This window comes from Lemur catta, chromosome 8, assembly GCF_020740605.2.
Source record: "Lemur catta isolate mLemCat1 chromosome 8, mLemCat1.pri, whole genome shotgun sequence".
In the NCBI taxonomy this organism is placed as follows: Eukaryota; Metazoa; Chordata; class Mammalia; order Primates; family Lemuridae; genus Lemur; species Lemur catta.
Genome location: NC_059135.1, coordinates 92,218,956 through 92,244,396, shown reverse-complemented (window position 1 = coordinate 92,244,396; position 25,441 = coordinate 92,218,956). Strand labels below are relative to the sequence as shown.

General features: G+C 51.2%; 1 protein-coding gene across 2 annotated transcripts in view; it reads right to left on the bottom strand.

The window, feature by feature from the left end:
• Positions 1 to 5,492: 5,492 nt before the first annotated feature.
• The window catches only part of MARCO (macrophage receptor with collagenous structure), a 36,564-nt gene continuing 16,615 nt past the window's right edge, over positions 5,493 to 25,441 (bottom strand). For both annotated transcript variants that reach the window (XM_045559325.1, XM_045559326.1), the window contains exons 5-15: positions 23,275 to 23,319; positions 22,914 to 23,021; positions 20,625 to 20,723; positions 20,482 to 20,517; positions 19,890 to 19,988; positions 19,741 to 19,803; positions 9,175 to 9,219; positions 8,198 to 8,296; positions 7,664 to 7,708; positions 6,920 to 7,096; positions 5,493 to 5,765 (exon numbers count right to left, since the gene is read on the bottom strand). In XM_045559325.1, coding sequence (XP_045415281.1) covers positions 5,632 to 5,765; positions 6,920 to 7,096; positions 7,664 to 7,708; positions 8,198 to 8,296; positions 9,175 to 9,219; positions 19,741 to 19,803; positions 19,890 to 19,988; positions 20,482 to 20,517; positions 20,625 to 20,723; positions 22,914 to 23,021; positions 23,275 to 23,319 — 950 coding nt within the window. In that variant the 3' untranslated portion in view covers positions 5,493 to 5,631. The remainder of the gene's footprint in view (positions 5,766 to 6,919; positions 7,097 to 7,663; positions 7,709 to 8,197; positions 8,297 to 9,174; positions 9,220 to 19,740; positions 19,804 to 19,889; positions 19,989 to 20,481; positions 20,518 to 20,624; positions 20,724 to 22,913; positions 23,022 to 23,274; positions 23,320 to 25,441) is intronic.

Genomic DNA, 25,441 nt, shown 5'->3' with positions numbered 1-25,441 from the left:
CCGGGGCCCAGAAAGGCTCAATGACATTATTGTCCAGGTGACAGAGCTGTGGCATAGCAGCCTCAGGACTCTAACCCGGGCCATATGGCTCCAGAATTTTGGTTCTCAGCCACCCACACCTCTACGATCCGGTGCTGGGCGGTGTCTTGTGGTCACCCTGCTGGCCAGGGGAGTGGCAGGAAGGCTTGTGCACAGGGGGTCCTTTGAGGGCCCTGCCACCTCTGTCCTGTCCAGCCTGTCTGCTCAGCACCGCAGGCTGTGGCCGGGAAGGGGGAGCAGCAGGAAGGAGGCATCTCACGTGGACAGCACAGCCGGGTGTCCCGATGCAGTGTCACGCGGAGGCCATGCCCCGTTTGTGGCCTGGCCCTGCCCTCTGGCAGCGAGGGCACAGCCATCCCTGTGCTGGTTTAACCAGTTCCTCTTCAGCCCCACCACGAGCCGCAGAATCAGCGCGCTGACACTCTGTGGCCATGTGTGGCGGCCCCTGCGCGTCCGAAAGGGACACTTCCTCAGCTTGGCAAGGCCCGAGAGCTTCTCAGATGAGCCACCAGGCAGAGGTCCCGGCAGCAGCAGCTCTCCTCCTTCTCTCAGTCTCACTGATGCCAGACAGACCTGGGTTTGAATCCCGGCTCTGCCCCTTACTGTGTGTCCTCGGTCAAGTTAATTTTATCAGTCACTATTGCTGCATGACAAGCCGCCCCCAAACCCAGTGTTGTTAAGCCACAACCGCTTGTGCTTTCTCAAGAGTTTATGGGTTGGTTGGCAGGTAGCTCTTCTGACGTGGGCTGGACTTGACCGACCTGGGCTGGGCTCACTAACGCAGCTGTGGTTAGCTGTGGGCCAGCTGACGGGGGGTGGCCTCAGCTGGGGCAGCTGGGCCCGCTGCACATGCTCACTCCTCGCCCAGAGGGCCAGCCTGGGCTTGTTTTCAGAGCGCAGCTGAAATTCTAAGAGAGATCGCCAGAGAGCTCAAGACGCTTTGAGGCCCAGGCTTGGAACTACTCCCCAGCACTCCTGCCACTCTGTGTTGGCCAAAGCAAGTCTTGAGACCAGCCCAGACCTTGCTTCGGAGGAGAGGAGCTGCAAAGTCACGTGGCAATGGCCACGAATACGCAGGTGATGGAATAGAGCTAATACACCACATGGCTTCACCTCCCGCAGGTTCAGTTTGCTCATTTATAAAATGAGAATAATATTATTTGTGTCATGCAATGCCCTGGTGTTCTGTGTTCTTTTAGGAGATGACCAGTCAGGTGAGGCCACAATGGAGGCACAGGAGAGGCTCAGGAAAACAAAGCTATTATACTCACAGGTCCTGGAGACAGAGTCTCTGTGTGCTAAGAGAGGGTCACACAGTGTCAGGGCTGCCCGGTTCAACCATGCCAGTGGGGAGCTGAGAGAGAGCGAGGCCCGGGGGCAGGTGGAGTTTGGGTGAGCACCCAGTACAGGGCATGGGGGCATCTCACGGGTATGCTTAAAGGTCATGAGGTCATGGTCAAGGGCGGACGAAAAGGGGAACTGAGGCAGGAGCCAACGTCACCACACTGCTCACCTGGTCACCTGGGCAGGTGTCACAGCCTGATGTGGGCATCCCAGGGCAGCAGGAAAGTAGGAAGTTTTAGAATTTACAACACACCTAGGAAAACCTGGGCCCTGCGTTTTGTTTTGGAAGCTAACCTTGTAAAATAGAGAAGGCAGAAGATTAGATTTGCCTCTGGAGAAGGCCATTCCTTCGATCTGGGACACTGAGTGGGAGCCTTTAGTCACACAGTGTAAAGAGAGTATGACAGACACAAGGCCCCACCTCTCATCCGAGGAAAGACCATGAAGGAATCCCAGTGCGGGGAAGATAAGTGTTTGCTGAGCATTCCTTCATTCCTTCATTCCTTCATTTTTTTCTTTCTGTTATTCATTTATTCAGGGAGTTGATCGGAAGAAACTTGTCAAGAGCCTGTAGTGTGTGAGACACTGCTTAGGAGAAACTGCGTGGGCACAGGACTGGATGTGACAGGAGGTGGAAGCCTTCTGCTTGCTGGAGGAGTAGGTGAGGTAGAGTGTCCGGGCCTTCCTGGTAAACCATGGTGTCGAGTGTCGCCTACCGCCTAAGGAACGGAGAGCCCCCTGAGGCTTTAGGCTTGGCCAGCTGTGTGAGTTCTGAAGCTCTCTCATGCTGCTGTGTGGAGAACGAACGGTGGCTGGTGGCGTGTGTGGAGGGAGGCTGATTAGAGACTAAATAGGAGATGTTCCAGGTTTCCAGGTGGCCGTAGGTGCTGTGGCCTGGGCTGTCATGGCAGCAGAGATCGAGAGAACTGGCTGGACTGGGGAGAAATTTGGGAGGTAGGATCGGTGGGACTCGGTGCCTGGTGGGGTTGAGGGGATGGGTCAGGCCTGGGGTTCGACGCTTTGTTTCTGTCTTGGCCGCTGCATGGAGAGAGCCGGTTGCTGGGACGGGAAACACAAGAGGGGCCGGTGAGTCAGGCTTCAGCTGCCTCACCCTGGAGCGTTGCTGTGGAGGCAGCTGGCAGACAGTTGGATAAATGCGACAGGAACTCAGGAGAGAGGCCTGCTCTGGAAGAGTAGGTGGGAAAGTTGGCAGCTCAGAGAGGAAGACCGAAGCCCCGGGAGGGGAGCGCTGGGCGTGGCTGAGCCATAGCGGTCTCTGAGCTGCGGTGGGGGCAGACGGTCCATTGCCTGCAGGGATTTTGACCATTCTGCGCCTGTGAGCAGTTGTGTGCTCCTGTGGAAAGATGCACTGGGTGTGTCTCTGTGTGTGTTTGAGTGTGAGTGTGTCTATGTGTGTGTTAGAGTGGGAGTGTGGGGGGGCAGAGAGAGAGTGCACAGCATAGCTTGGAGAAGGGTAGCTGACACACAGGACTTCTGGAAGGATCTGCAGTCATGACTTTTACTTCTTAACATGCTACCCTGTCTGCACATTAGAAACACTTGCCCTTGGGATGAAGATGAAAAATCCCTACGTTATGTAAGACCCTGCCTGGTCCCGCCTCGGCTTACCCCGGCAGCAGCCCCGTTTCCCACTCTGCTCACTCTGCATTTCAGCTTCTGTCACATCCGTCTCTCTTCAGTCCTTTATTACTAGCCCGATTCCTTTGTACACGTTTCTTTCTCTGCCTGGGACAATCCCTCAACCCCCCACCTTCACGGAGTTACCTCCTACCCTTCCTTCCCTGACATCCCCCGACCAGGTCACCTCTCCTGTCATATGCTCCCAACGAGCCATTTCTATCTCCTTGTAGCATTTATCACATTTATTTGTAATTATTTGATTAATATGGCTTCCCCACTATCCTGAAAGCTCCATGAGGCAGTTATTCCCTGTGCTTAGCACAGCACCGTGCCTGGCACAAAGCTGAGATTCAATAAACATTTGTTGAGTGAAAGAGTAAACAAAGGAGAAACTGCAGAAATGCCCCAGCCTGAGCTCGCAGCTCAGCGTGGGTTCCTGGCACCCTTAGCTGACAGCAGGGTGCTGTCGAGAATGAGCTCTCCAGGTGCACAAAGGGTGAGTTCCTGTGGGCTGGTGGCCTCGTCAGGGCCCAAGGGCGAGTCAGCATCCCGAGACATGGGTCGGGGGCTTCCCCAGGCAGGGACCAGTCCCCCACACCGGTCTGAGGAGGTGGATCCTGGGACAGGAAATGAGGATGAGGGACTGCCTGGGAGGACCCTCCTCTTCTTGGCTGCCCCCTCACTTCCTTTCCCACTGTCCCCAAATGCCTTTCCTGTTTGCTCAGCTCAGACCTCCCTTACTTAAAACTGCTAGCACCAAGTCAGCCAGGCTTGGCTTTTGATAAGCACTTAAACTTCAATGAAAAAACTTAGAAAATCGTTTCTGCTTTCAATTCTATTTTCATAGCTCTAGTCTTCCTAAAGAGGTGCAGGAAGTCAGCTCTGAGCTTCTAGTTGGGTAGATGACAGCTTTGTTTCAGGCACTGCCTGCCCTTTCCTTCCCTCGGGCAAAAACCTTCTTGGGAGGTAAGCAAGCAACAGGCTACAAGATTTTATTCTTTTTTTTTTTTTTTGAGACAGAGTCTCACTCTGTTGCCCAGGCTGGAGTGCCATGGCGTCAGCTTAGCTCACAGCAACCTCAAACTCCTGGGCTCAAGCAATTCTCTGCCTCAGCCTCCCAAGGAGCTGGCACTACAGGCATGTGCCACCATGCCTAGCTGGTTTTTTTCTATATATATTTTTAGCTGTCCAGATCATTTTTTTCTATTTTTAGTAGAGACGGGGGGTCTCACTCTTGCTCAGGCTGGTCTCGAACTCCTGACCTCAAGCGATCCTCCCACCTCGGCCTCCCAGAGTGCTAGGATTATAGGCGTGAGCCACCTCGTCTGGCCAGGGTACAAGATTTTAGAAGGGAGGGGATGCTGAGAGGACACAGTGGTTACACATTTGCCAAATGTGTAATTAATCCCAGAACCCCCAATATGGCTGAAATTGTCTTCCTTCCTCTCTGACCTACCATCCCTATGCCACAGGCCAGAGAAAAGTACATGATTCTAGAGGCTTCTGCCAAACTAAAACAGCCAGCTTTCAAGGCCCCCTCCTCTCTCAAGGGCCCAAGCCCTTCTGTCCCCCAGCAATGCTGACACTTGTGCTGGGTTGTGCAGCTGCAGCCTCTGAAAGTGTGTACACGGTTCTGGGCGGTTAGATGAGGTCTTGAGGGCAAGAGCCCTGGGGCATCCCAGTGGGGAATGTGTCTCACCCCATGCCCAACGCGGACCAGTGGCCACAAACTTTGGCCACTCTGCCTCTCTTCCGTGTGCTCCTCCCTGGGTTCTAACCTTGGCCCTGCCATTTACAAGTGGCTTCGGCCACTTTCCCTAATGCCCTGAGGCTGAGCTTCCTTATCAGTCAAGAGGGGATGATGACACTGTGAGGTCACAACACCTGGCCCAAGAGAGAGGGAGAGATCACGTGATTCCACTCAGAGGGTATATATCCCAGGCAAACATTGGCCAGAAAGAGGGGAGCCTGTCTCTTAGATAGGGTGAGCTCCTCCACCTTCTTGGTTTAGTTCAGTCATTGAACAAATATTTACTGAGTCCCTACAGGGGTGGACCAAAAAGACAAAAGTCCCATTTCTGGAGCTCACATCCTAATGAGAGCTAGTTTTCAGGCTTAAAGGCACAATTCATATTTACTGTGCAACGTGGTGCCAAATGCAAGTCAATCTCTTCATTTGCTGGGAAACCAAAGATATAGTGAGCATCTCCGATGCCGGACGGAGAATGCGCCGCCACAGCTGCTGTCTGAATGGTTGAAGAGACGGTCAAGACTAACTTTGACTACAGGTGACCTTCACTTCTGCATTGCATTCTCCACCCCCGCTCTCTCCCGGCTAGAAATCGGGATCCACTGTCCCATGTGCACGCACGTGGGAGAATTCGATGCAATGCTGTGTGCACTGAGTGGGCACATGGGTAAGGGATGGGGGGTACTGACGCGGTGACACTCAGCCACAGCCCGTGATGTTGCCAGGTAGCACTTTGAGCTTTATTAATGACCCCTCTGCAGAGGCTCCTCAGCTGCTCCCGGGGAAGCCCTCAGAGAGCGTTGCCTTTGCTGTGGGAGCCTGGATGCCTTGGGAGCAGACGGGGAAGGGCTTCTAGGTCAAGCGCTGCACTCCACGCCCGCATCCTCACTGTGGTTGCAGTTGTGGGAGCCCCACTTGCTCTTCATGCAATACCACAGGCTGTTCTCTGTCCCGTCACAGGCGACGTCATCCAGCCAGATCTGCCCGGTGCCTTGGTGCAGAGAAAGTGAGGAGGGAGAGAGGGAGACGGGGAGAGAGAGGAGAGAATCACAGCAGAGCAGCCACGTTCATGTTTCCGTCTGGGGTAGACGGCCAGATTCTCCCATGTATACTCAGGAGGCCCAACGTGCTAATGGTTAGTCTGGTCTTTTATAATGACTCTGCCCTGTTCTGTTCTCCACCCTTTGACAAAAGTCTCATACAAACATTTAATGGTTAATTCATGCCCTATTTGACATCTCCTCCTGGGGAGTGTCCCAGCCTTCGGTCTGCCCCCCTGCATTCGCTAGGGCCGCATGCGCCTCCCCCCACGCCAGCCCCCTGCCTGGCACACGGCTCTCACACCCCCCTTCCCATGTAATTGAGGAGCGTTGGGTTATTCCATTACAGTCATTTGCACGACGATATGACATCCTGTAGAGGTTTAATCCACGTGAGGAAAAAGTGTATTTTGAAGGAGTTTTACAGTCCAACTGGACTCAGATTAAAATGCAGGTATTCGCTTTGGGATGGGGTGAGGACAGAGAGCCTTCGGGGTTGGAAGCAGGGGAAACTGGCCCGTGGCCCCTTCTGAGTCAGCTAGTACGGCCAAAGAAAGGGGCTCAGGCCCTGGGACTTGACTCCTTTGCTCAAGGTTGGAACCTTCGGCTGAAGGACGCAGGCTGCGTCCGTAGCGCCCTAGGATAGCTTCCCCCCACGGATTTCATATGGCTCCACTCTGATTGTTTTCTCTTCCCTTTTCACCTTCTCTTTAGAGACGATCACAGCCAAGGCTGCTGGGCAGTCCAGGCTGCTGGAGAGACGCCGTGTGTGGCCGCGTCTTCCTCTCACTCCTCTGGTTCCCGCAACACGGCTGCCCCGCATGCACCCTCGGCTGGGTGGCACTCTGACTCCAGGACTGGGCGGACACTGACCCAAGCCACGACAGTCATAGCCCCAGGCAAACCTTTGCTGTCACTGCTGGGGAACCCAGGCCACCCTTCTGCCAGGGTGGCCAAGCTGGAAGGACGTAACCCTGGAGCCCTGAGCTGTGGAACTTTTCTGCTGCTTGAACCTATACTTGTCCTTTATCTGAGTCACTTGCGAGCGTAAGAATGCCATGTTAGCAGCGCAGGGCAAGAGCCTCCTGGCTGATGACTCACTTACCAGCTGTCACTGCATAAATGGCCCTTCCCCTGGTGTAACCCAGCATGCGGCAGAAGACAGTTGCGTCGGAGTTGTCCCAGCTATCATCGCAAATTGTCCCCCAAGTACCGTCATAGAAAACTTCAGCCCGGCCTCGAGTATCACTGCCGATGATCCTGACGTGGACCAGGGATTCACCTGGGGGGAAGAACACGTGTGGGGGGCAAAGGAAAGTGCCCAGGGCTTTGTGTAAACACAGGCTCTTCCTTTTCACTTGGGGTGCTCTATAGTTATGGCAAAGAAACCCCTTGCTTGGCTGTCACCAGAGCCTGGAAGATCCCACTTTATGGCACCAACAAAACCTGGTGTGCAGCTTCCGCACACCTGGGCCTGTAGGCACCTGGCTGTAGGAGAAAAGTACATGATTCTAGAGGCTGTCTCTGAGGCCGGTTTGCAAATCCCATAGAACATGTCTTGTCATGTGTTGTGGAGAGAAAAAAAGAAAAGCTGAGTAAAAAGAAGGGAGGAAGGAGTGGAGGGAGAGAAGAAGGGGCGAGGGAGGGAGGGAGAGAGGAGAAGGAGGGAGGGAGGGAAGCCTTGCCCCGTGCCTGTGTGCAGTGGACAGGCTTACTCAAGGGATGAGTCCATCAACTTTTTCCAAAAATGAGGAATTTCTTTGAGAACCAAGGTCTCTCCCCCTAACACACACAATTTTCCAGTACAGAATTGACTGTAAAACACAAAGAGAACAGAAATAGCAATTACCTTTTTGGCCTTTTTGTCCCTTTTGTCCTTGCTGTCCAGAAGACCCTGTCATGAGGAGAAAACCCACACGCTTTGGAGGAAACCCGGCCAGGACGTCCTTGCCCTTATTGGCCAGGAGTAGGGAGTGGGTGGGGTGGAGGGCAGGAGGGCTGCAGGACTCCCCCTGCAGCCTCACCTGTGACCCGTCATCACGGGGACTGGATGTGCCATGACTAGCAATGGTTGAGCAAGAAGAAATGGGTCTCAGCTACAGCAGGAAGGATTGAAGTTAGATTGGTGAGGGCCGTTGGACAGGTAAGAGGCATGGAAACTGTCTGGGGAGCGTGGGGCTCCAAGGCACGGCTCGCATGTATGTCCACGCACCTGCCAGGTGTGCCTCTCAGAGGCCGGGCCGTGCCTCATCCTCTGCTGTATGCAAGCACACACCTGCCAACTGAGTAAGTAAGCCTCTACCCTCCTGGGTCCTGAAAACTCCCAAACTTCTTAAAACAGGGCCTCTCCTAAGAACCCACGAATCAGAAACAGAGGCCTTACCTTTCTCTCCTGGGTTTCCTTTTTGGCCAGCTAGTCCAGGTGCTCCCTTGGGGCCTGCCAGCCCGGGGCTTCCCTGTTCCCCCTTCCTGCCTGCGAGGCCTGAGAGGAGGAAGGCCACCCCGTCAGATGCCCGGCTCTGCTTCCCCGAGGGCGACCCAATGGCCTTGGTGTTTAATGAGTAGGTTGTCCTTAACTACCAAGCCTCCCCTAGAATGGGTGGTGCGGATGTTCAGCCTGTGTCTTTAGTCCAACTGGGGGCTGCTCTGATCGCCCGACTCCCGCGTAAATGCTGTTGAGAACATGCAGGTGGAAGTAGCTGGCAGGATTCCACAGGTGGTTGGGCCTTCTGGGATTACATAATTGTATGGAAGTTCTAGCCATTCAGGGAGAATTTGCTAGAATGTTTCTAAGCCTCAATATCTTCATTAGTAAATTAAAGTAGTAATAGAATATTTAGCTCATGAGGAAGAAAGGTGCTTTAGAAATGTGTCTGAGAAGTTTTGCTTTAGCATCCACGAGGGTAGGGCTTTTGGGAAGACCAGAGACGCTGTGCAGCCAGTGCTGAGCTCAGCGGCCAACCGGAAGCACAGGGTTGTGGGCGAGGACGAAAATAAGGACACCCGGTGGGGGAGGGGCTGGGGCCAAGAGGAAGAGGAAAATGGACCACAGTAGAGACCAGGAGGCACCAAGCCGGGGCTGAGAGGACGGTTGCACAGCTCGCTGGCGCCCGCACAGCCTGGGGCCCCTGCCAGCTGAGCCCCCGTCCCACACCTTTCACCCCTCAGGATGCCGAGTTCCTGTCATCCCCCAGCTCTTCCAGCGGAGGAATCGAGGCTTGTCTGACAGAGCCCTGGAATCTTGGCCTCGACTTTGGGGGAAGGTCACAGCTGTGTGTCCAAAGTCAACAAGCCCTCTCTGCAAGCAGGCAGACCTTGCTGACATCGTTCGGGGAGATTGAAATGAAGCCGGCCCTTTACCTGGAACTCCTGATTCTCCTTTTGTTCCTTTCTGTCCTTGAAGTCCTAAGATCAAAACAAAAAAGGGGGGGGTAGGAGATAATAAAACTTAGATATTAGACACTTTTAATCTTAGACAACCTCTACCTTTTGTCTGATTAATGCAGATGGAAAGATACATTGGTTCCCTGCAATTGTTTAAAGCCTCTTCTGCAGAGCATAAGAGGAGACAGTCTGCAGACCAGAGCAGACGGGAGCGTGGGGGGGAACAGCAACGAGCTGGGTGAAAGCCCGGGTTAGACAGACCCCAGACGCACCCGCTGGACTCCCTGCCCACCGATATTGCCACTTGGTGTCTAACTGCCCTGCCCTTCTTTGCTGTACCATCTTATTGCAAGAGAATTGAGAGATATTTTGAAAATAAAATTATCTTGAATTCTAAAAAGACTGGGAAGGCCACCAGGAGCTTTGGGTGTCCTCGCCCATAGTAGATGCTCCATCAGTGTTTGTCGGTTTATTCCATTTGGCCCCAGTGTGGCTGGAGATTCAGGTGGCTAAAGGGCCTCATGTCCATAAAATGGAAAAATAATAAGTGCAATCACTGATGATGAGCCTGCTGTAGTCAATGTGAAACGTCCTCCCTCCTGCCTTTGCTTCCTTCTGTCCAGTCATTCACCGCTTTATTCAGTAAACTTTCATGGAAGACCCACTGTCCCCAGCACCCAGCAGGGTCACTGTGGGTTAATAACTTGCTCATTTAGCGACATCATGGTATCATGATTTTAAGGTCAGTATTGGTTTTATCTCAGAGAAACAGGACTCCCCAAGACAGCTGCATGAACTTGGGGAAAATACAAGCTCATTATCGGCCATGAAGTAATAGTTCCTAGAGGAGAATGAGGGGAATGCAGACAGCAACTCACAAGCATCCCTGCTTGTGGCCGTCGTGCCCTTGACTAGCCTTTGCCAATGGTCCATCACGGAAACCACAGGCAGCTCAGTCATCCCCAGTGCAGTCGCCTGGGGGAGGTTCTGACCCGACCTCCCCTGCCTCCCACTTCAGCCCCTGGGTGTTCTGTGCACCTGTTCAGGCCCCTTCTTGGAATTGTGAGCAAGAGAAGTCATGACTCTTGGGAGTGTCCCAGATGACCCACTGAGGCCTGGTGCGGCCTGGGGAGGGGTGTCAGATGGCCAAGAAGCCAGGAGAAGTGGGGAGTACCAGAAGGTTCTGAGAGGGCAATACTTCAGTTCCTCGATTCAGGGCTGGGGACAGAACTGAGGCTGGGATAGGTTCTCCTAAGAGGGGAGATGCTTTTGAGGACAGCCCCTGGCAGACAGGCTGCAGCTCACCCAGGGCCATTTGCACACAGGCCGGTCCCTCTGATTAGAATGCCTCACTCCTCTGGTCCACCTGAAGAACCCAGAGTCGGCCTGTAAACCCTGTGAAGATGTCGACATCGCCGACTGTGAATCCTTCCCTGGCTTCGCCCAGTGAATGACGTCCTTTCTCCCAAGGCAGTAAGCAAAGTGCTTCCAGAGTCAGCTGCCTGGGCTTAGTCTCCCTCTGCCCTCTACCGGCTTTGTGACCTTCAGCCACGTGTCCTTGTCTGAGCCTCAGCTTCCTCCTTGTTGCGTCTCAAGGCAGTTTTAAGGCTGAAATGAAGTCGTGCGTGCCAAGTGTCTGGCCAGTGCAGAATAAATGGTGCTGTGGGACCCTGTGGGACCACGTGTGTCTGCCCTCCAGGTGGGGAGTGCTGGGGGCACTGGGTACAGCCCCCACCGGATTGCTGGGCTCGCTGCCCCGCAAGCACCCGGGAAATGTTCGCTGTTGACCCGAAGGGACTTAGCTGAGGTTGCCCAGCAGAAATGGCAGATTCTGCGCTTACTGCATGTGAATAGCATATGTCAAGATGGGCGGGGAGGAGACCCCATTCAGATTTAGGTCTATGGAGGGGATTAAGTAGAAAACAGTCCACCTCTAGACTCTAGGCTCTCTCCGTCAGCATCCTAGAGGGCACCATTCTGCAGAAATCTCTGTTTAAGACCCTGTTCCTAGAAGTGAGGTTCAGGGACCCCGGGGCACCGTGAACATCCCTTATTGTCACCATCCAAAGAGGTGCACCTCTCCAACTGTCCTCTAAAGCACTGAGGAGCAAGCACCCCTATGAGACAGGAATCACAAGGAAGCCCCTGCTCGCCGGGTCCATGCCCTGGAGCTTGGCCCTGCCGCCTTTGTTTCCAGTACTCCCCCTCCTCCCAGCTCCTCCCCTCCATGGGCCCAGCATTTCTTGCCATCTGCATGGTGACGGGCACTGTGCCAAGGATTTGCACACACTACCTTGTTTGATCTTTCAGCCACCCTGCAAGACAGTGTTATTTCCCTCCTATACAGAGGAGGGAGTCAGAGATGCTAGATGAGTTAGCCAAGGTCAAGCAGGAGTGAAGGGGGAAGCTGAGGTTGTCACCCAGGCCTGGTCTCCCTCTGTGCCCTGTGGGCTCCTTTGTGCCATCAGCATGCCAGGCTCACTCCTCCCTGGAGTCTCACTTGGGCCGTCTACTTGGTACCAAAGACACCTCTAGTCTCCCTTGGCCATCCTTTCCTCTAAAGGAAGAGTAGTCAAACTAAAGTGTGCATCAGAATTGCCCAGATATTGCTTCTCGGCCTTTTGGCTAAGATAAGTGCAGAATCACCTGGAGGGGGCCTGTTAAAAAACAATTTGTTGGGCCCCACCCCGAGTTGGTGATTCAGAGGTACTGGGGTGGTGACCTGAGAACCAGCATTTCTAACATGTTCCCAGTTGAGTCTGATGCTGCTGGTCCAGGGACCACACTGGGAGCAGCACTGCCCTAAACAAATCTCACTTTCTTTGGGGACTAGTTCACAGCCCGCCTCCTCCAAGCAGCCTTCCTGTCTCTGTAGGAACTCACAGCCCCTCACGTCTGAGCTCTCCCAGAGCCACAGTTCATACAGCAGAGGTTGCTCCTTGATAAAAATGCCTTCTGATATGTGTTTAATGGGTGTCGGTTTTGGCTCCAAAACTTGCCTCTTCAAGGGAAGGAAATTAGAATTGAGGTTTGTGTGATTTCTCTTCAAGCCTCGCTGGACTCTAAGGGGGCACTGGCTGAGTGGCTATTCATTGACTAATCGATTGAGGGACTAGTAATCGCTTCACTATAAATCAAGGCAGCATCTGATTGGATCAGCTCCTGCACATGACAGGGAGAAATGGCTGAAAAACAGGCTCTAAAACTGCATGTTTGCAAACCACACTGGAGAGCAAATGGATGCTGGGGTTTTCTTCTTATCTACAAGCAAACTGGTTTTCCTGGGTGTCACACACTTATTAAGCTGAGAGGGCCCAGTGCTTTTGCTTATACCACTCACAGGTCACAGAAGAGGAAACTGAGGCTCAACAGGGTTGCCCAGCTGGTCAGGGGCAGGTGGGAGTTGAGGCTTGGGTCTCCTGGTTCTGAGTTAAGTGTAGAAATTTCCAATTCATTAAGAAACTTCCTTAAATACCATCCCAATCTGCAGGCTAGGTGCAGCCTGGTGAATTTAGTAACTTGACAATTTGAGCAGCATGGCAAGAAGAAGGAGGATAGGACTCAAACTGCAGAAGCTTCTGAGAAGCCTAGAGGAAAGTGGGGAAGGGTTTTCTAAGTGACAATTTAGTAAGTTGGCTTGGTAGAACTTAATATTAACAAGTTCTTGGACTGCCTGAGTACTTGTGTATGAGGTATGGAATTAATTGGGAAATTATTGTCATGATATAAGGCTTAATTGCTATTTGGATTACCTTTGTTGCTTATCTGTAAAATAAAACATCTTCAAATACAGTTGAGAAAATAGATTTTAAGTTGTTTGTACTTTGGTTTTGTCCCAAGAGGAAAATAAAAGGACATAGAGAATTCAAAGTATTATGGTTTACTTAAACAGAATGCTAGAACAAATGGGCCTGACTGACATTTACAGGACATTCTATCCAAACTCCACTGAATATACATTGTTCTCATCAGCTCATGGGACATTCTCTAAGATTGACCATATCCTAGGACACAAAGCATGTCTTAAAAAATTAAAAAAAATAGAAATTGTACCATGCATCTTCTCAGATCAGAGTGGAAGAAAAGTAGAAATCAACCCTAACAGAAATTCTCATTTCTACTCAAAGTCATGGAAGCTAAACAACCTTCTCCTGAATGATCATTATATAAATGAGGAAATCAAGATGGAAATCAAAAGATTCTTTGAACTAAATGACAAAGGAGACACAAGTTACCAAAATCTGTGGGACACAGCTAAAGCAGTACTGATAGGAAAGTTTATTTCCATAAATTCCTATATCAAAAAGACAGAAAATTTACAAATAGACAACCTAATGAATAGACTCAAAGAGCTGGAGAAAGAAGAACAGGCTGATCCCAAACCCAGCAGAAGGAGTGAAGTTAATAAGATCAGATCAGAACTAAATGAAGTGGACAACAGGAAAACTATATGGGAGATTAATAAAACAAAAAGTTGGTTCTTTGAAAAGATAAACAAAATCGACATGCCTTTGGCTAGACTAACTAAGACCAGAAAAGAAAAATCCCTAATAACCTCCATCAGGAACATGAAAGGAGAAATTACAACTGATGCCACAGAGATACAAGATATCATCTATGAATTCTACAAAAACCTTTATGCACACAAATTGGAAAATGTGGAGGCAATGGACAAATTTTTAGAAACACACAACCTCCCTAGGCTCAGCCAGGAAGAAATAGAATTCCTGAACAGACCAATATCAAGAACTGAAATCAAAACAGCAATAAAAATCCTCCGCCAAAAGAAAAGCCCAGGACCAGATGGCTTCACACCCAACTTTTACCACACCTACAGAGAAGAACTGGTGCCTATCCTACAAAAGCTATTCCACAACATCAAGAAATGCAGAATCCCCTCAACACATTTTATGAAGCCAACATAACTCTAATACCAAAATCAGGAAAGGACACAACAAAAATAGAAAACTACAGACCAATATCCGTCATGAATATAGATGCAAAAATTCTCAATAAAATCCTAGCAAATCGAATCCAGGTGCTTATCAAGAAAATAATCCATCACGACCAAGTGATACAGGGATGGTTCAACATACGCAAATCTATAAATGTAATACACCACATAAATAGAAGCAAAAACAAAGACCATATGATCCTCTCAATAGATGCAGAAAAAGCATTTGACAAAATTCAACACCTTTTTATGATAAGAGAACCAGATAAGATTGCCCACTGTCCCCACTGCTGTTCAACATAGTGCTGGAAGTCCTTGCGAGAGCAATCAGGCAAGAGAGCAGAATCAAGGGTGTCCAAATGGGGACAGAAGAGATCAAACTCTCACTCTTTGTGGATGATATGATATTATATCTAGAAAACCCCAAGGATTCAACCAAGAGACTCCTGGAACTAATAAATGAATTCAGTAGAGTTTCAGGATACAAAATCAATACACACAAATCAGAGGCATTCATATGTGCCAAGAACAGTCAAACTGAGAACCAAATCAAAGACTCAATACCCTTCACGATAGCCACAAAGAAAATAAAGTACCTAGGAATACATTTAACTAAGGAGGTAAAAGACCTCTACAGGGAAAACTATGAAACACTGAGGAAGGAAATCGCAGAGCACGTAAACAGGTGGAAAACCATACCATGCTCATGGGTCGGAAGAATGAACATTGTTAAAATGCCTATACTACTCAAAGTGATCTACAGATTCAATGCAATCCCTATTAAATTACCAACATCATTTTTCACAGATATAGAAAAAATAATTTTACGCTTTGTATGGAACCAGAAAAGACCCCGTTTAGCAAAAGCAATTTTAAGCAACAAGAACAGAATGGGAGGTATTAATTTACCAGACTTCAAACTATACTACAAGGCTGTGGTTATTAAAACAGCTTGGTATTGGCACAAGAACAAGGACATAGACCAGTGGAACAGAATTGAGAATCCAGATATAAAACCATCCTCATATAGCCATCTAATCTTTGACAAAGCAGACAAAAACATACTCTGGGGAAAAGAATCCTTATTCAATAAATGGTGCTGGGAAAACTGGATAGCCACATGTAGAAGACTGAAACAGGACCCACACCTTTCACCTCTCACAAAAATCAAATCACGGTGGATAACAGACTTAAACCTTAGGTGGGAAACTATTAGAATTCTAGAAGAAAATGTGGGAAAGACTCTTATAGACATCGGCCTAGGCAAAGAATTTATGAAGAAGACCCAAAAGGCAATCACAGCAACAGTAAAAATAAATGAATGGGACCTGATTAAATTAAAAAGCTTCTGCACAGCCAAAGAAACAGTCACAAAAATAAACAGACAGCCTACAGAATGGGAAAAAATTTTCACATGCTACACATCCGATAAAGGACTGATAACTAGAATCTATTTAGAACTCAGGAAAATCAGCAAGAAAAAATCAAATAACCCTATCAAAAAGTGGGCAAAGGACATGAACAGAAACTTTTCAAAAGAAGACAGAAGAATGGCCAACAAACATATGAAAAAATGCTCAACATCTCTAATCATCAGGGAAATGCAAATCAAAACCACAATGAGATATCACTTAACTCCAGTGAGAATGGCCTTTATCAAAAAGTCCCATAACAACAAATGTTGGCATGGATGCGGAGGGCCAGGAACACTCATACACTGCTGGTGGGACTGCAAACTAGTGCAACCTCTGTGGAAAGCAATATGGAGATACCTTAAACAGATATAAGTAGACCTACCATTTGATCCAGCAATCCCATTACTGGGCATCTACCCAAAAGAACAAAAGACATTCTATAACAAAGATATCTGCACCCGAATGTTTGTAGCAGCACAATTCACAATTGCAAAGATGTGGAAACAACCCAAGTGCCCATCAATACATGAGTGGATTAATAAAATGTGGTATATGTATACCATGGAGTACTACTCAGCTGTAATAAACAATGGTGATATAGCACCTCTTGTATTTTCCTGGAAAGAGTTGGAACCTATTCTACTAAGTGAAATATCCCAAGAATAGAAAAATAAACACCACATGTACTCATCATCAAATTGGTTTCACTGATCATCACCTAAGAGTACATTTGGGAATAACATTGATTGGGTGTTGGGCAGATGTGAGTGGGGGAGGGGATGGGTGTATACATACATAATGAGTGCGATGCGCACTGTCTAGGGGATGGACACGTTTGAAGCTCTGACTTGGGGAGGCGGGGGGACAAGGGCAATATATGTAACCTAAACTTTTGTACCCCCACAATATGCTAAAGTAAGAATAAAATAAATAAATGAAACTGTAAAATAAATAAATAAATAATTAATTAAAAAAGTATTATGGTTTAGGCATAAAGATCAATGAGATAAAAAAATTTTTCCAATCAGATTGGTGTTTCAAAGTTTAAAAGTTTAGGCTACATCTAACATCATTGTCATTTCATGAGGTAGAAATGGTAAAAAAAAGAAATGTCATAATTAAAAATTGAAGTGAAGTCTCTATCTCTAGACAAATGTTACTTTTCAAAGTAGCTAAGGGATGTAGAACTATATTTTGGTTATTCTTTTGCAATCTTTGAAAGAGAAAAAGTTAGAAAAACTAAGTGCTGGGGCTTAGACAAGAGCCTCTTTCTAAAAGGAGAAGGAAATCAACACTTAGAGAAAGTTCTATGGGGTATAATGCCCTACTTAGTAAAATGTGGTGTTTATCTTCCCAGCAGAAAGTCAGGAATTTCTCTTTGTCTTATTGAATATGAGATGGCTTCTCTCCCTCCAGAGGTGCAGACAGGGGAAACATTCCACCTGGACAGGCTGGAGTGGGGTCAGTGACTGCCAGCGGAGGTAGGAGGCTTGGTGACCAAGCCAGGATTTACTTGTCTATCATGGGGTAAAAGCTGAGCGGTGGGGGAAGGCCAGTCGGATTTTCTCTTGAGTCATACACTCTAGGTTCTTCTATACAACAAAATCTGGAAAAGTACAACTTTGGAATCAGACTTGGGGTTGACTTCCAGATTCAGTGTACACTACCTGTGAGACCGTGGGCAAAGGGTTTAGCCTTTCTGAACCTTTGTTTCTTCAGCTGTCAAGTAGGGACAATAAAAGTCAGCTGTGTGGGGGGATAAAACTAAGATCCTGGGTCAGGTCCCAAGCACAGTGCCTGGCCCAGGGGCACCAGTAATAACAAATGGACCTCTCATTTCTAATGATTAAGGCACAATAATGAAATGTAGCTGTTGCCTAGGTCAAGCCAATGCACTATAAAGATTGTTTTCATCTAATCTGGCTGGATATTCTCTTGAGAGATTAATGATTTTATTTACAAAATGGGAAATACATCAGTTTGAAAACCTGGCTTGATATATCAAATCTGGACTGTCACCATAGTGGCTTTAGTCTGGGGAATACCAACACCCTGACATTGATGAGTATGCATTGTCTTCCGTGATGGGAAGATCTGGCTCCCACCCATTACCCACTCTTCCTGATCCCACTTCAGAAATTGCCAAATCTAATCTCTGGATGTTCATTAGCCCATGACTCCAGGAAGACATGTAGGCCTGGCTAAGATTTGCCAGATTATGGCCCCATTGGAATTCCCCTCTGAGACGTCTACATGGGCCATCAGCTACTGCATCAAGGTAAGCATTTGGAGTTTGTTTTGCAACCTATGCAGTTCTACATAAATAGTAATTATAGCACACCTCAAATTGAAAATGCTATTCACTTGGGAAGCCAGAATTACGGGGTAACCCCTAGAATCTGACTGGCTGGTATTTACCACTAGGCCTGACTAATAGAGAACCTCATAAAGGTGCCCAATAGATATACAAGGACTCAGTGATGATGGAGTTAAAATGATCCTCACACTTTGGCCAAAGGTCTCTGTGCTAAAATAGTTGTGGGGTCTTGAGTAGATAACTAAGAACCATTACAGGGCCTGAGAACCTCATGCTTCCTCCTAAGAGTAGAAGAAACTGCTACCTTCTGCTCTGATCCTTGCTGAACTGGGATGGAGGGAGAAGGTGTCACTCATCAGAGTGCCCTGATGGGGGTGGCTGGGGAGGAATACCCCAGGATAGAGTGTAGTAAACAAGACCCCAAGCTTTGGATTGGCTGGGCCTAGATGCAAACACTTGCTGCTTGACTTTGGGCAACTTACTGTAAAATAGCACTAACAGGAATGCTTGTCCCCTTAGGCTGTCATGAGCTGCCCAAGAGCTGGAGCTACCCTCCAGCTCTTACACAAACCCTTCCAGGATACGGAGTAGAGGGCGAGACTCCTTACCCTCGGATTGTCGAAGGACAGCCTTTGGGCCCAGGGAGTGGGCACTTGTTTTACCCACAATGCTCTTGCTTAGTGAAGAACCATTAGTTTGACAATGGGGATGGAGGCAGAGGGCAACTGCTATTTGTAACTGAGGGCTGAAAGCAAGTGTTTCCATGAAGCCAAGCAGAAAAGTCAGGGGCAAGAGAGCTTTGGGCCCCAAAGTCAGATGCACCCTAAGGTCGAGAATCAAAGAAGACGGAATTATAAGATCAAGAAGGGCAGCCAACAAGTCAGCGACATCTGACCCCATACACAGATGGAGCCTTTCCCAGGGTAAGACCTTGCCAGTGGCCTTCAGGTGGTAGCAGGGACCCACCTACACTGATACGCAATCCATGAAAATGAAAATGACTCTGAGGCTGGGTAGGTTAGAAGGACAGAAAGGGTGAAGGAGCTACCCTTGCCGTGGTTCCCGATAACCTTCAGGAAAACCCCAAAGCTCACAGGCCCAGAGTGCAAGGCTTGGCAGGAGGTGGTGGTGAATGAAGGTATGAATCAATTAGAGCTATGAAGGACCATCCCTGGCAAGGGTCTGTAGCGTGGCCCAGGGGAGGGGCATCCAGGTTGTCTGAGGGCAAGCTTGACCTTCCACAGCCATCCTCAGCAGACACGCAGCCCTATGTCACGACGTGCACTCCCCAGCACCTTGGCCTGCTCCTGGCTTTCCAAATGGCACACAGCAATCCTCCATGCAGATGCCCAGAGTGTGCCTGCACTGCCTGGCCATTCTGTCTGTCTCCTGCACCGCGCTGTGTGTCCGAAGCTGTCTCAGCACCCAACACAGCGGCCCAGACTTTCTAGACCGAGTGAACACAACGCAGGTACCCGAACTTACTTAGTGACTGGACCAAACTGGTACCGTGGTTTATGAAGTAGACTATGTTGATACAATGGCTTATAACCTAGACTAAACTGACATGACGGTACGTAACCTAACTAGGTTGGCAGGATGGTTTATAAATAGTCTCTGTGAGTTTGGTTAGCGTGGGCCAGTGCTCCCAGCTGCACCCCTGGGAGAGTGCTCAACAGGGGTTTCTCTACCCTCCAGCCTCAAGGGATCCTGGCAGGGAGACTGACTTCCTTAATCAGGGACCCTCAGGGGCCAGGGCACAGGAGGCCCTCTGCCTCCTCCGTGGGCAGTCCTCCTCCCCGTCCATCCTGCCACCCTGCAACTGCCACCACCCACCTTCCCACACCCTTTGTTACCTGTGTCTCCTTTGGTTCCTTTCAGGCCGGGGGCTCCTGGACTCCCGGGACTCCCTGGTGGTCCTGGACAGCAGATACCACACAGGGCTTAAGGGCTGGGATGGGTGAGTCTTCCCACCCCACACCCACCGCAGGACCTAGGACCTCACCTGTCTGCCCGGGGTAGCCAGCACTGCCAGGCTCACCCTTGGCACCTGGGTGTCCCGCTGCACCAGGAGGGCCTGGAACTCCCTGCGCTCCTGGTTGTCCTGAAAGGTAAGTGGTGACCGCAGGGCAGGGTGGTCGGCAGAGGGCCTGGCTGCCCCGGCCTCTGTGCCTCTGTCCTCGGCACTGAGACACGAACCTCCTAACACCTCATAGTCCTCGGCAGCTTCCACCATCCCTCTTTACAAGCCATGAACTAGCCCCATGAGTGGGAGGAAAACTAGTCTCAGCAACTTATTCACCGTTCCATTCACTGCTGCAGGGTGTGGGACTTGGGGACTTACTGGGAACCCTGAGTGTAAATGTCCTGTTGCACGCCCAGGATGGCAAAGTGGGGTAAAGGTCTAAAGAGGGGTCAGTTAAGCCCGCCCCTGCCGGCTGCCCTGTTCCTCTTAGGAAAGGCCAGGTTTTTAAGAAACTCCAGGTGCTCTGGGTTAATATACAATGAAACAAAAGATGGTGGAGTCGGGTCCCCACCTTGACTCTGCCAAGGGACAGTGGTAGCTGGAGTGATGCTCAGATTCCCACAGCTCTTACCTTGATCTCCTTTGGCTCCAGGAAAACCAGCCAAACCTAAAATGAAGAAGAACTTTGAGGAATTTTTTTCTCCCTTGGGCTCAGCCTATGGGAAGGAAGAGAAATACTTACACATCGGTGGATGTGACCACGCATCCTCTTACCTGGCGGGCCTGGCTTCCCGGAGTCACCTTTACTCCCCTGGGCTCCAGGGGGCCCCATTGCCCCTGTGTCTCCTTTCATGCCCATGTCCCCTTTGCTTCCTGAAAAACCAAGGAGTGGAGGACAGGCGTGGGGGGACAGCAAACCCAGCTAGCAGGTCCCACTCTGACACTTCCCGTCCTACTCAAATTCCAAACTCAACACTCCTTGAGCTCCTAGTTGGTGCCCAGGAGTGGAAGATGTGATTGTGCCCTCAAGGAACACACTGCCTTGCCCCAGAGACAAGACAAAAACTTGTGAGAAGTTGGTGACGAGGTGACCTGGCATGGCCCAGGTCCCCTCAGGAGGGACAACAGCCTAGGCTCAACCAGCACTGTCTGGCTCATTTTAGTGACTGCATTTTGGGAATTGTTTTTTAAAGCCTCTCAGATTGAAGCCTGAATATTCCAGAAAGCAGATCCTAAATGCTGAGAATAGCAACTTTGGGGCATTGGTGGAGAGAAAAACATTGCAGCGGCTCATATTCCAGCCAGCGGTTCAGACACAGGCTTTCCTGGTACCCAAGATTTCAAATTTTCCACTTGGCATCAGCATTCGGGGCTCGTCCTACCCTGTCCTCTCCTGAGTCCTCCATCGCTCCCTCCTCCTTTCCTGCGGGTGCCTGGTGCATATCAATCAAGGGAGGCTCCTTGCAGGGGCTGGGCTCTGTGACTTCTTCCCAGACTGTAAGTCTGTTGGGCAGTGGGTGGCACGGGCCCCCCTAGCCGGGCCTTGCAGGCCCTGCTCCCTGGCAGCCCACTGCGGTGGCCACGACTCAGAAAGCTGCCCAAGTCCCACCACCAGCTGGTGCGAAGGTGCCATTCTGCACCCAGGGGGCGGAGAGGGGCAAAGGTCTAAGGAGGAATAGCTCACCCCAGAGTGGCCTTACAGGCTCTCGCATAGGCCTGATGGGGTAGAATTTTGTTGAGAGGCATTTATCGCTCTATTCTATGATTTTGAAAATTTTGGAGCTGGAGAGGACTCAGGCATGATGCCAGCCTTCTCCCCAGTGAGTTAGGAACGGGGCCAATGGAGGGGAAGGAGGAAGCCTTTGTGGGCCTAAGCGTTGAGTGAAGTTAGGTGCAGGGTGTGGAGATTAGTCTTTGAGATGAGTGGACGTTTGAGGAATGACGGGTCCTCAGTGAAGACCATGTAACCATAAGCAACTTTGTTACAGCTAGGATCTCATAACAGCCCAAGGTGCAGGAAGGCCATTCTCGGCCATTCAGACTGTCCGCTTTGGAGAAGGGGCAATGGCAGCTGTCAGAAGGCGCTGGGAGTTTTTCCCTGGAGGGATGTGGTGGCACCTGCTGCTGTGGTCCAGGACCATCACGTTACGGCAATTGCTCAGCCGTGTGGGGTTACTTCAGGGTGGTCCGGACCTGCAGCTGCACTGCTGTAACTTCCACGTCCCCACCGGTGGGGACGAGTTTGGGAAGCAGGGCAGCATCCCATCAGTGAGAGGACCAGACTCTGGCCCCTGCCAAGGAAGCACAGCTGCTTATTTCTTCAGAACTTTCCAATCCCAGCCAAGCGGTGGGGTGAGGAAAATAGGCCTGTCCTGGAACTCTGCCCCGGTGGCATTACTGATCTGGGCACAGGTAAAACCTCAGCACCGCCGGGGTCAGGTCTCACTGGGCTGGCACAGCCCCGACTGCCGACAGGGCATTGAGCAAGCTGAGATCGTGTGCTCTTGGGAGAGGAAATTCGAGAGGAGGAGGGGAGGGTTGGAGTTCCGATTTCTGAAGAACCGAAACTGCTGCATCTCCCCTAGCTGACCACAGCGTTTCCGGGCCTGAGTCTGGGTGTGGATTGATATCCTCCTTTGCGGCCGTGCGCGAGCGTGGGATGGGAAACAGTAGGCTCAGACTAGTGGGCAGAGGCCTGGCAGGGGCACCTTGAGAAAGCCTGGGTGTCCCTCTCCCGTCTGCAGAGAGTGGTGGAGCGTGGGCTTTGGAACGATCCTCACAGGGCGGCTGTCCAACCCTTTGCCTGGTGCAAGGATCCCCCTCGGCCCCGCCAACCAGAGTTCTGCAGCGCTCCTCCCCTCCCCGGAGTGGGCTACCCATGCCCGCCCATTTCGTCACGGGCCAGCCCCCAGTCCTGAGTGACGCTGTTCTCCCTCTCCCACTGCACCCCTTTGCTCACGGGAAAGAAGAGACCACGTGTGCTGCTCCAGGGGTGCGGGTGGGTGGAGCACAGCCCCGCCCTCAGGCCTCCCAGCGACACGGACCCCACAGCACGGTCCTCACCTGGGAGGCCCAGGTCCCCTTTGTCTCCCTTCACTCCGGTTTCCCCTTTCGGGCCAACGAGACCCCCGTCGCCTTTGCTGCCCTTCTCTCCTTGGCGTCCCGGGGCACCTGCAGGGAACGGCCAGTGAGGGGGGCTCCCTTCGTCCTCCTGGGGACAGGCTAGGAGGCAAAGGCAGCGAGCACTGGGGACAAAGGAAAGCGGTCCCCAGAGGACGTGGGGGTTGTTAGCTCCTCTCTCGGGTGGTCTCGATGAGGCGTAGCAGGACGGGAGGGCTGGGGGCGGCTGTGCAGACAGGACGGGGGCAGCTGTCTCAGAGCCTCCGACGAAGCATGGGGGCCCAAGCACAGAGAGCTCAATTACCAGGGGCTCCCGGCTTCCCTGGAGCGCCCTGCGGTCCTTGCAGGCCTGTGAAGAAGGAAAGAAGAGCAAGACGAGCTCAGCCACTGTGGCCTGGGCTCTTCAGTCAGACAACGTTCTAGAGCCCCCGAGTCGGGCGAGGGGCCCAGCAGATCTCCCTCCCTCTCCGCCCCCCCTGTCTCTCTCACACACACACACACACACACACGTGTGCATGCATGTGCACACATACACGGTGCATACGGCAGGGTCCCTGGTGGTTCCAGCCAATGTTTGCTCTTGCTATGGCTTGAGTATGTCTCCCAAAAGTCCCTGTATGGGAGGCCTGGTCCTCAGTGTGGCAGCGTGGGGTGCTTGGGTCACGGGGCAGGTCCCCCATGAAGGGGTTAATACTGTCTGGTGGGACTGAGTGCGTTCTTGCTCTCTAGGGACTGGATGAGTTGCCGCGAGAGCGAGTGGCTGCAAAGTGAGGCTGCCACTGTCTCTGGCCTCTTTCCCCTGCAGGCCGGTTCCCCTTCCGTTTCCCCCCTGACACAGCGCGAGGCCCTCACCAGAAGCCGCCAGAGGCAGCCACCCATTCTTGAACTTCCCAGGCTGCAGAGCCGTGAGCTAAATACGCCTCTTTTCTGTATAAATGACTCAGTCTCAGGTTTTCTTTTATAGCTGCACAAAACAGCCTAAGACAGCTCTCTTCCCAAAGGGCGGAACAGCGCCTGGGCACGCGTCCTGACAACAGTAGAGGAAGGGCTTTAGAGTTGGTGACTCTGTTGGAATCACAGCCCGGCCACCTAACAGGTTGGATGACTTTAGGAAAGTCCCTTAAGCATTCTGCACCTCAATTTTCTCATCTGTAAAATGGGGCTGGTCACGACCACCTGGTCCTCAGCAGGTGTATAATTAGTGCTCCAAGGCAAAAATGGACCTGAGAAGCAGTAGTTCCTTCCCACATGGCCCCGGGCCCCAGGCTAGGGTGTGCAGTACAAATTGGAGGTGCTGGGTGTCCCTGGGGAGGCAGGGAGAGCTCCGTGGAGAGGAGGGAAGGATCTGATGCTCAGGAGGGAGAGTGTGGCAGGAGGGAGGGAGAGGAGGGGAGGTTGAAAGATGCCCTGAGCGAGTGAGTGGCTGAATTACAGGAGCTTTTCCTGGGGGTGCCAGCGGTGCCCCGGCAGGGGAGGCAGAGAGGGGCTCTGGGCTCCACGCGCCCTGCAGAGCCACGGCAGGAGCTCCGGCTCTGTTCCCTCCTGAAGGAAATGACTGAGCTCTTGGGCTTTCTGGCTTGTCCTTTCAAGCAGGGCTCAGTGGCTGCACTCTGGGGAGTGCTGGCATCAGCCCGAGTCGCTGTCTCTCTGGGAGGAGAGAGAAGGGGGAGACCCTCTCCCCTCTGAACGAGCCTGGCCTGTTCCGAGCTCCCACAGGCTGAGTGTGTGAGAGGGTGTGTGTGTGTGTGTGTGTGTGTGCGTGTGTGTGTGTGTGCATGTGTGCGTGCATGAGGAGTGTGTGTGTACAAGTGTGAACATGCTGTGTGTGAGCGTGCCAGTGTGCACAGATGTGGGCTCAGACATGCATGAGGAGTGTGTGTGTACAAGTGTGAACATGCTGTGTGTGAGCGTGCCAGTGTGCACAGATGTGGGCTCAGACATGCGTGTGAGTGCGTGTGAGCACGTGGTGTGTGCGTGCTAGTGTGTGCGTGCCCCGCACCGCACCATGAACTTTCCTTCCCATTGTTTGCTCATCTTCCCCCCTCAAAGCCTCCTCGGAAATAGCCCTGCAAGAGACTCAGTATAATCGGCTCTTTGGGATTCTCCCTATTAAATTCCTTTTAAAAATCAGTTCCTGGAAGAAGATTTTCCCTCCTAACAAGTTTCCTTTGTGTAACTGTTTTCTTTCTACCCCAGCAGCCTGGGGGCTTAGAGACTGTTGCTCTGTCCCCACCACCTCCTTGCAAATCCTCTCATCTGCTCTTCGCTGGGAAAGGTCTTACTGTCTTTGCACGGTTACATCTCGGCAGCCTCAATGCCTCCGGGAATTTGGAAGTCGGAGGGTGTAAGTGGAGAGCCGGTGGCAGCAGAGGACTTGATGTTTGGGTCTGTCCCCCGGTCCTGGAGGGACAGCTCTGGGTCCCCCACACCCTCTGACCAGGCCATGCACGGCCATTTGTAAGACAGCTGGG